This window comes from Protopterus annectens, chromosome 12.part0 (genome assembly GCF_019279795.1).
Source record: "Protopterus annectens isolate FY-2018-M chromosome 12.part0, PAN1.0, whole genome shotgun sequence".
Classification (NCBI taxonomy): Eukaryota; Metazoa; Chordata; order Ceratodontiformes; family Protopteridae; genus Protopterus; species Protopterus annectens.
The window spans coordinates 846237971-846249717 of NC_056746.1; the positions used below are offsets into that span (position 1 = coordinate 846237971).

General features: G+C 36.0%; 1 protein-coding gene across 1 annotated transcript in view; it reads left to right on the forward strand.

Annotated features, from left to right (window-relative positions):
- SAMD10 (sterile alpha motif domain containing 10) overlaps positions 1-11747 on the forward strand; it is a 1883599-nt gene that overhangs the window by 677406 nt on the left and 1194446 nt on the right. The window contains exon 2 of the mRNA XM_044089888.1: positions 1671-1852. Coding sequence (XP_043945823.1) covers positions 1671-1852 — 182 coding nt within the window. The remainder of the gene's footprint in view (positions 1-1670; positions 1853-11747) is intronic.

Here is an 11747-nt window from a genome sequence, read left to right on the forward strand (position 1 = left end):
AGAAAGCGTCCATTCAGTCACACATGCTGGAAATGGAAATCGAGAGCAAACTAGTTTAACTGGAGAGGGTGGGTGTTTTAGAAACAGAAAAGAAATAATGTCTTTATTTTTATTACTGTTCAATGAGTCCAGTTCTTATAAAAGATATGCGCTGACTCACAGCAGAAACAAGTCTTGACTTTTGAAGAGATCCAGTGCAGAAGCAAAGAGAATAGACTGTTGTATTTGATGCACTTAGTGCTATTTCTTAAAATTGCATTAAATGACAGCCTTGGAGGCAGAAACACTCTTTCTGTTCAAATAAAATTTGTCTGAGTAGCTCTCATTACCCAGTAGCAGAAATTTACCCTGCAGTGTTTAAGCAGTTTATTGCTGAGAGAAAGGAAGGGACTAAAGGGTGACAGAAATCCTATTCTTCCTGCGAAAGTAGATTGGGGCACAGAGGAAGATGCCCACACTGCTGCAGGTATGGAGCTGTGAATAGGTGTAAACAAGAAAACATGGTAAATTGATGGCTTCTACCTACCCACTAGGTCTAGAGCACCTGACAGAGTGAATATTGAGTGAGCAATGCATTTTATTTTAGGGAAATGCAGGATCAAAATAGGCAGAGCGCACACTTTGCCATCATTATGAGCCACGTTTTTTATGAAAGAGAAAAGAGTGGCAGTTCAATGAGTGAAACGATAGTGCTTAGAATTTATACGTGCTGTAATTCAAGCCCATTTGTCATTGTCTTATCAGCCCACTTGCCCTTCCAACTTGCTCTGTTCTGTGAATAAAATTCACAGTACATCCCCCATCCCCTCACCAAGACATGTCTTTCTGCAGCACTGAAGCCTCACAAGCCAAATGTGTGTTGTTCTGATGAGGTAGCCAGACAACACACAGCGGTCTGTAAATTTGTGTCTGACAGTTATGGTGATAGCTTGGTGTAACTAGTCTTTGGGCAGTCCAGGGCAGCAGTTTCTCCACTTTTCTAACTTAAATTCACAGGATGTATAGCTAGAAACATTGTTCAGCCTCCGTTCCCATAGTGATGGTATGTCAAATGACAGTACCAGAGGCATCCTCCAGTTGTTTTTTTCTTTGTGCACCATCAGTTCTTATAGACCCCCTCCGAAAAAATGCAATGTAGTTCTCAATACTTTCTAACCTGGTCAGCCCTTGTGATAGCTCTAACTGTCATCAAAGCTGGGGACTAAAGCTGTTGTTAATTACTTATGACAGTCCTATGTAGATTTACCAGTGGATTTTGTGTTGTGGCAGACTGTGGACATGTAAGTACTGCTGACAGAAGTTCTCTGTTGATCTGTATTGTTACACATTCTGTACTGAAAAAAGAGGAGGGACTTCCAACTGGAGGTGTGTGATCATCTGCGGTCAATCAAGTCCATCTTGGCATAGTTAGCATCATGTTGAAGGTTTTTCCAAGGAAGGACATTATTTTATTGTGCAACAGATATGAAGAAGGTTTTTTATTTTTTTGCACTCTAGTAACACATACAATACAGTTAGCTGTTTCATTAGGAGACATAAGAGGTTAAGCAAAAAATTCTTTGGCTTCTCACATCCTTTTTTTCTTAGAAACATTACTGTATTTGGTTAGTTTTACTATCATAAATGTGCAGATTGGTAACTTGTTTTATTGCTTTTCTTTTTCACTCTAGCATCTGCACACTTCACTTTCTGCCGTAACCTTCTGGAACACACAGTATCAGCAGAAGACCTGAACTACAGGTTACAACGAGATGCCCAGTGTAGCTTCACCTGGCATGATGGTAGAAATCAGCGAACAGCAGGTGGGCGGACTGTCAAGCTCCTTCAACAGCCTGGCACTGAAATACCTCAGGTAGGGGAGGAAAATGCTTCAGAGAAATAACTGCATTTTCACCAGCTTAAATGTCACAGTTATCTACAAGCTGTAGAACATTGGAAGATCTCAAGCTCAGCAGTTAATGCAGTGAATATAAACATCATGTGACTGAGATTGTTGATGATTTTGTAATAAAATGCTATCATCAAACTTCATACTACAAGCCTTCAGTAAAAGATTTAGAAGTAGGACATGTATGTGGTTAGACATCATAGCTTCCACAACATCTTGGGTACAAGAAGCACTCTGATTATTCAGACTGGGGAAGTGAGATCCAGCAGCCAGTACTGTTCCTTGTGTACTAAATGGAATAGCTTAAGAGTGTGTGCAGCAATTCCGAGAGCATGAGTGGGATGGTATAATGGTTAAGGTATTTACTTCACAGACATAAGGTACAGGGTTTGACTCTCACTTTTGAAAGGGATATAAGCTAGGGTTAAAATGGTCCATGAGGGCAGCTACTCTAGTACTTACCAATGGTTCTTGATTGCATTTAAGGGGTTAGGGTTGACATAATGGTGGAGTTGTTTACCTCACAGTCACAAGGTACAGGGTTTGAATCTCACCTTTGAAAGGGAAATTAGATTGGTGTAAAATAGCCCTCAAAACAGCTAGCTTAGCACGTGCGTATGAATCTGTCTGCAGGATACAAATTACCCTTTAAAATATGACTCCTTTAGGTAAAGCAGGTTTGTCATAATAGTTAAGGTCTTCATCTCATAAACACAGGATACAAGGTTTGATTCTGACTTTTTGGCAAGGTGTAAAATAACTTTTCATGACAGCTAGCCTAGTATTTACTTATGAGCCTATCATAGGAGCTTGAATAATATAGCAAATACAAGTTAAAGCATTAGCATATATTCAATACCTTTCATTCATCTTATTTTCTTTTCACATTTTACATTTTCTATACCAACATCTGGACTAAGGAACTAAATGTACACCAACAAATAAACAAGACTTACTGAAGGAATATGTTCCTAACTCAATATATTCCCAGTTTATGGAATAAGTTATACTCTAAGTCAAGCAAAGTACTGCATTAGTGACCTTTAAAGCTAGCCTTGACGATTGGATGGGTAGACACAAATGTACACCAGGATTATCATGTATGGCCCCGCTCAGTATGGGAGGTGACCACTATTAAGTGCTTTGTTAAGGGACAAACACTTTTGTGTCTGCTTGAAGTTGTCTACGCCTGGACATCTTACAATGTTCATGATGACTTGGTTAGTAATGCTCTATGTTCCTGTATTCTGCCATGAGATATAAGATCTTGGCCTCTTTGGTTTAGCAACCATTTGGTGCTGTCCTCTTCTAAGCAGCAAATGTCCTGTGTTTCATGCCTTTTGACCATTCAGTGATTCATTGAAACTGCTCAAAGTAATCAGCTGGGCAACAGTGGGCATTGTAATAGAATATAAGAATGGCCATGTTATAGATAAAAATTGCTGGGAAAACCCTTTTACACAGTGGTGTGGACATACTAAGTTATATTTGTGATCCATACTGAGGAGTAAATGCACTTAATATGACAGTGTAAAATATATAGTTTCAGATGACGTTTTGCTCTTGGTTGGGTAGATACATTACCCTCACTGTGCAGCTAAGAGCTGTGTGATTGGTACTTCTGTTCCTGCGGTGGGGCAAAGCTAGACATTCTGCTCTCTGACCATTGCGTTTTGCATTGATAATCCCAAGACAAGGGAAGGGAGGTAATAATTGTAGGGTCTATACCACATCATCGAATCACTAATAATCAAATGCCTTTTCGTCGAAGAACTATTCAGCAAAAGAACTATTCATCAAAGAAACGTTTCAGTGAAAACTTTCCTAGGGCAAAACAATGGTTGGCCACCATCTGGAATTTGCCCTTTTCCCCGCTATAGTGCAATCTTGAATTTGGTATGTTTAGTTGGGGGTTGTGGGGGGCACAGACCCCCACTTGCGTAGTTGTTAAGTTTTTTTGTTTTTTTCTTCAGTCGCTAGGGTGGACTACCATAAGTTTGCCCTAGGAAAGTTTTCGCTGAAAAGTTTCCTTGATGAATAGTTCTTTTTCTAAATAGTTGTTCGACAAAGAGGCATTCAATTATTAGTGACTCTATGATGTCATATAGACCCATACTTCTGTGTTTTGAAAGGGGAATGTGTCATTCAATCATATACGTAATACAGTTATTACGCATGTGGCTTTTATTTCACTAGGTTTTTGAAAAGGATCTGTACAGATCAGTGTTTTACCATGATTAACAAACAAGCAAGCAAACAGATACATACATACATAAGTTATTCAAAGGAGTTTAATGGGTATAGCTATGATGTCAGAAACCACAAAGCAGCAGCATAGTATGGGTTGGGACATGTTGCCATTATAATCAGAGTTGCTGATTTCCAATGTGTTATGCTACACAGAATATACACTTCCTTTGATGCCTCTGAATGCTGTATACTGACCATTGGTCACACTGCTAGTAGAATAGTCCCTTGCATTACACTAGTTTTTGGAAGTGGCATGTCAGGTAAGAGTTTTGTTATTTCTGATATACTGTAGTGATAATTTAACCATCAGGAGGCTGGAGTTTATAGAGTAAGCCTCATCCTTCAGTGTCATACAGAGTTAACCTAAGAATAAGCTGACCCATATTCTTCAGGATACTATAGAGTGTTATAGTGAAATGATTAAAATCAAAAGGGTTGCTATAGTTACTGGACAGTTATTTCAGTAAGTGGGTCATTGTTAAGCTTCCAATTTTTTCATTGTCATTGTTAGTTTGTTCCAAGTTTTCAAGGCTAAGGTTGTTAAACAAAACTAAAGATTTGTGCTGGATAAGATTTTAAGTTTCATCAGTACAATTTTTTGTGCTTGTGCACTAAGTGTCATAAAAGTACTATTAGAAAATGGAAAGCAGAATACAAATGTAAGGTATCCACAAATGCAAAAGGAAAATATAACGCTTTCTTCAGCTATGTCAGAAACTTAAGGATAACATTTAACAATGCACCAAGCTCATTCATAATAATATCACACACCCTGATCCCAAAAATATAACCAATATATGAGCAGACACATTTAGTGCTTACTTTACCTCACCTACCCACATTGTTGCCTCCACTATCCCTGAAAATTTAATTTGCCCTAAAGTCATCTTACAAGTCTTAGCATCCATGTGAAAGACTAAAAATAATACTTCCGTAGGGCCAGACAACATTGCTTAAATTATTCATCTTCAGCCTGTCTACAAAGTTTGTACTTGATGCCTGGAGGACAACCACTGTGACTCCCCTATGCAAGGGTGGCCCCACAACAAACCCAGGTAAGCCTTCAATGGCAGTATAAGAAAAGCCATATAATGTGTCATAGCAAAACTCATTTATGCAGACATGGGCAAGTAAATGAACTAGACTCCATACAGTTTGGTTTTGGGAAGGCCAGGTTCTTCCTCTTGAACCTAGTAAGCTTCTTTGAAAAAGTTAAAGAGGCTGTTGACAGTAGTCATTCTGTGTACACTGATTATCCTGGCCAGGTCAAGGCTTTTGATATTATTCCCCCTTGCTGGAATTATCGAACAACTAAATCTAAGGGTAAAACTCTATATTGTCTTCTTGATTGCAAGTTGGCTATCTAGCCGATTCAAAACTACAATGTTATTTGTCTTTCTGCTTTTTCCCGCTAAGGGGTCACCAGAGCGGAACTCCGGTCCGCTAATGATTGGCAGTAGATTTTTTTATGAAATGCCGAGGTGCCAGCTCAACGCCCAACCTTCAACGAAGGCATGCCCATTTACGCACGCATGTCTTTCGAATGCTACCCAACCGCGGGGAGGACATGCAGACTCCACACATAAGGCACTCCCAAGCCAAGCTGAGAATTGAACGGGAGAACCTCTTGCTGTGAGGTAACAATGCTACTGCCATACTACCTTGGCATATAGATTCAAAACTACAATAAATCCAGTAAAACAATGCCCAGCTCCAGGAAGAAACTGCATCAGTCTAATAGAAGTGAAATAAGTTATTTCACTTACATTGGACTGGTGCAGTTTCTTTCTGGAGTTGGGCTTCACTTTACTGGTTTTATTGTGGATCTGAAGTGGATTTTATTTCCAGGTGATTCTCCTGTTTATATGGTGTTTGTTGGCTGTCCAGTAGATTCCAGGTTGTGAAAGTTGCTTGTATACTCTTTGAATGTAAAATTATAGTAAGTGGCATTCCACAGGGAACATGTTAGGCCCTATCCTGCTTAGAATTTATTTTTTAGACATCTAAGCCAAAATCCTGGAAGTGTAGTTGACCAAGATGGTTGATGACTACAAGCTGGGTAGTGTTATCCTCTTATCCATTGATACTAATGATACACTGATATCATTCTTTAAATTAAATGTTAAACTTAAATACCATCTATGTGATTTTGTGGTAACTCAACACTTATCGAAAAGAGTAGGGGTCCTTTATTTTAAAATAATACATATTTGCATTCCATGTACATAATTTATGCTACATATATACATTATTTCCACACAAAGCAACATAAGTTCCTCTTATACCTTCTTCAAAAGCAGTAATCATTTCTTTCTTTGACTCCCACACCAACTTCCATAACCAAAACCTTATATTTTTAACATCATAACTGAATTCCATTTTTCATTAAATATAATTTCCTTTACTCTTTGATTCCAAATCAACAGTATTATACAAAACATTTTTATCAATTCTTTTTATATAGTTTCTACTTTTGTTCTTATAATACCCAAATTCAGTCATGTCCATAATTTCTTTACTTCTGTGAAACTCTGCAAATAGTTCAAATTCAAAATCTCCTTCTATAAAGTTTTAACTCTTCTAAGCCCTAAAAAACATATTTACTAGTTTCAAATTCATTACAACAAAGGCAATTTCTATCCTTTTTACTTTTGAGGGCATATTCGCCTTCACTAGTAGTTTTTGTATTGTGAAACTCCATAAGAAATCTGGACACTCCGACATGTCTTTACATCTTCCTATTCTTGCTTTAATTACACTGTTTTTTTCTTTGTGCTACTGTTTCCATTGATAGATACGGAAATACTTTTCCATATTATTATACTGTAGTTTCTTCTTGTTTTCAATCTTGTTAGCATTTATTTTCCAAAGTGTAATTTTATCTGGATAATCTTGTATTTCATTATTATAACATATTCTCTTTCTTTTAAAACTGAAAACATCACCTATTCCATTTTATTTCAGTTTTAATATCTGTATTAAAAGGAAAATATTATTGTCCTTTAAATGTTTCATTACTCTATATAAATGTAAAGAAGCTGTATAAACTATTGAGTTATCACACCTAGGCCTCCTTCTTCCTTGTTAACATACAACCCCCCCCCTTTTTAACTGGGTTCAATGTAGAACCCCAAATAAAATAAAAAAATGATATATATGAGTACTGAAGACACTTGCTAAATAAGTAATTCTAGATAGTAAAATTAAATTAATTAAATATAGTTTTCTTAAAAAATAGTCTAAAAGATTTCCAAAACAGAAAAGTATTTTTAATTAGTTCTAATTTGTCTTTCTATATCATCTCTGTATTTTCTTGCTTCCCAAAACATATTCCAAGCATTTTTATCTTTGTCATATTAAATTCAATGCCTTCTATCATACCTTCAAAAGTTAATCCTTGAGGTTTGTCTTAATTTATAGAAAATCCTATTACCTGTAATTCCTCTTATAAATACTTTATCACTAAACGTATTCTTGTTCTGTCTTTTGCAAAAAGAATAATATAATCTGCATATGTTAACAAAATTTGCATCTTTATCCTTTCATTAGAAGTAGAACTCATGCTTCCCATTTCTTTATTAATGTGTATTGAAATCACATTCCTTACTAACACAAATACTATACCACTCAATGACACCCTTGCCTTACACCTTTCTCAAGCAGTATATATTCACGTAACCAACTGTTTACTAATGCCTTATCTATAGTAAACCTATATGCTGTAATGCAAATGCTTTTTGTGTTTTCACTTATGTTGTATGCTTCCAATATTTCCCATAATACATTATGCTGAATTGAATCAAAAGCTTTACTTAAATTCCCTACCATTATTTTTGCTTGAGCATTTCTATATACTATATAATCTACTAATTCCCTAATTATCAGTAACAATTCTTGAACTATTTTTACTGTTATACTAGTATAACAGTCCATGTTATTTAATACTCTTGGTTTGCAATTCTGTATCTCACATTAATCACCTTTTTTCCATACAAGTTTGACTATACCACTACTCAATTCTTTGTGCAAAAATGTTCTATCTAGCCATTCATGTAATACCCTTAAAAACATTTTTTTTAATCTGTCATATTAGTATACATCCCATATTCTGTTCCATCTGGACCTGCTGCTGATTCTAAGTTAACTACTTTTAATACATTTTATAATTCCTACATCATGATTTCCTTTTCCAGCTCCTTATTGTCTTTATCAGAAAAAGTACATACTTTCCATTTCTTATTGGTTTTTATTCTCTGTCCATTAAAAATATGTTAGTATATTTTTTTACAATTTGCATAATTTTCTCTTCTGTATTATGTGTTATACCTAATGCCATTTCTAAAATAGCAGCAACATACACCGCAACAAAGTCACGAAGAAGTCTGGCAATAAAACATACCAAAAAGAATCCAAAAATTTATAAAATCCAACAAAGCCATAGTAAAACAGTTAAGCACTTTCATCCCAAAAAGATGGGACTTCTTCAGAACTAGGCAATCTTAACACCAACCCCATTAAACTGTTACCCAGCAATCTGCAGCAATACAAATAAACTAGTCACAAAAAGGCTTGAATTTAAAGAGACAGACCCTCTTGATGCAAGCAATAATCCCACTCCCAAGACATAAAACTGCATACTTCTCTAAAGCAGTTTAAATAGTCTAAAATCATTAAAAACACAAATAAATCTAATAACATGTTAGTCTTTACTTTTTAAAAAAATGTTCTTCATACATCTAAATATTGTATGATTTAATTATTCTCCATAATAGCTTGCAATTCCAACAAAATTTTAAATGATCTTCCTTTTTTGTAGACCACATGGAGTTTGTCATTAACAATACTCAAAAGCTCCTTATTAGTTGAAAAAAATACCCAATTTTTCTCCACTACTTTCTTAATATGGTTACTATCAATATTAAAAGTTAAAATCAGTGAACATCTGGGGGGTATTTCCTTACTATTACTCCCAGTAACCCCTGAAAAGTGGTCTGTAAAAACCTGTTTCCCTCTTTTTAATTGTCTCATTCTTGACACTGGCAAATAAATGGATAGGGGGGGGGGAGTAACACAGGCCACACCTATTGCCACACCATTCCTGACAAGGGAACAACAGGGTGAGTTCAATTTGCGATGACAACTTAGAAATCATATCCAACCAATGAGGGGATTTTCACTTATTTAACTACAGTGACTGAAATGAGCATTGATGTGGTAGGCTTGTTATCTACAAAAAAGGAAGTTCATTTAAAAATTTTTGGAATCCAAAGTTATTATGGACAATAATTGTTTATTTAGGCAAATAGGTACCTATGTGCCTCTTGTCTGCAGTGCAGATATATACTGGTGTCTCCATTAAAGAGATACCATTCTCCTAGTGGAACCGGTGAATAAAGTATAAATAAATGAATAAATAAATACTAAAGTGCTCCAGCAGGGTCAGAACGTGCACATACCTGGTGTGCTGTAAATGGTCTAAAGTACTCTGAAAAAAACAAACAAAAAAATGGCAGCGTGGTAGTAATTGGCAAAAAAAGCTGTTCCCACCTCACTTATTATAAATGGTACTCCTCTTCAGACAAAGAATGTTATAAGAAACCTCGGTACTTATGTGGCCAAATCTGTCACATTTGATCATGTTTCTACAATAGTTAGGAAATCCTTCTATCTAGCCCAGTTAATTACTAAGGAATATATTCAACAGCCAAATAAGTAATTTAGTTTGTTACCAGTGGATATTATTAAATGCTTGTAGTTTTATGGAATAAAGTTTGTTAAAAAAGCCAAAGATGTCATCTTACACCTGTATTCTTCCCTTAGCAGTACCATCAGTGAATACCGTACCCTTTTGGTGTGTACAAATCCAAGCATATCGCTCATCAGGAAATGCCCCAAAGGTATCTAACCAAGAAAATGAATGGTCTTAAATCCTTAAACTATCCTGAAAGATTAGTACAGTACTCCTTATACTTGATAGCCCACCCTCTGCTCAGAGGTGAGCTGTATCTAGCTTTTTCAGCCATAAAAGACCCAATACTATTTGGCCTCCTATATCTTTGCAAAATCAATGTCTCTACAAATACCCACACTACAGACCTAAACCTGCACCAAAACAAACCAGACTAGTTGGATGGATAGGTTCCTAACACAACATATTCCAGGCTTATGAAATAAGTTGCTACAACAGGTCAAACAAACTACTAATTTGTCTACATTTAACGTCAGTCTTAATGACTACATGGGCAGACAGAAATTTACACCATGATTATTACATAAGACCCTGCTTAAACTGGAAGGGAAACTTGATAGGGGTGGCAAGAAGTTTTGGGAGTGACTGGGTGATGAGTGGGTATGGCGTTGGGCCACCAAACATGTCCCAAATTGGGCCCTGCAGTTACTAAGGCTGATCCTTTTGGGAGTGCAGCACAACATGAAATGTCTTCCATTTTTTTACTGTACTCTTCCGATTTGCTACATATACATATTAAAGACTCTGTTAAATTATGTCCCCTGAATATCATTCATTAGGTTATATCTCTTGTTCTGTTACAATAACATTCATTAGGTTGTGGCCCCTGTTCTGTTCCTATATCATTCATTAGGTTATGTTTCCCATCCAGTTTATTATATCATGCAATAGGTTATGTCCCCTGTTCTGTTCCTATTTCATTCATTAGGTTATGTCCCCTGTTCTATTCCTATAACATTCATTAGGTTATGTCCCCTGTTCTGTTCCTATATCATTCATTAGGTTATGTCCCCTGTTCTGTTCCTATATCATTCATTAGGTTATGTTTCCCATCCAGTTTATTATATCATGCAATAGGTTATGTCCCCTGTTCTGTTCCTATTTCATTCATTAGGTTATGTCCCCTGTTCTGTTCCTATAACATTCATTAGGTTATGTCCCCTGTTCTGTTCCTATATCATTCATTAGGTTATGTCCCCTGTTCTGTTCCTATATCATTCATTAGGTTATGTTTCCTGTCCTATTTCTTCTATATCATTCATTAGATTATGTCCCCTGTTCTGTTCCTATATCATTCATTAGGTTATGTTTCCTGTGCTATTCCTATATTATTCATTAGGTTATGTTCCCTGTTCTCTTTCTTCTATATCATTCATTAGGTTATGTTCCCTGTTCTGTTCCTATATCATTCATTAGGTTATGTCCCCTGTTCTGTTCCTATATCATTCATTAGGTTATGTCCCCTGTTCTGTTCCTATATCATTCATTAGGTTATGTCCCCTGTTCTGTTCCTATATCATTCATTAGGTTATGTTTCCTGTCCTATTTCTTCTATATCATTCATTAGGTTATGTCCCCTGTTCTGTTCCTATATCATTCATTAGGTTATGTTTCCTGTGCTATTCCTATATCATTCATTAGGTTATGTGCCCTGTTATGTTCCTATATCATTCATTAGATTATGTGCCCTGTTCTGTTCCTATAGCATTCATTAGGTTATGTTTCCTGTCCTATTTCTTCTATATTATTCATTAGGTTATGTTCCCTGTTCTATTTATATGTCATTCATTAGGTTATTGCATCTTCCCCTTCTTTCCCTTCTGTTATAGCTATAGTCATTTTTCCTCACTGTTTATTCTT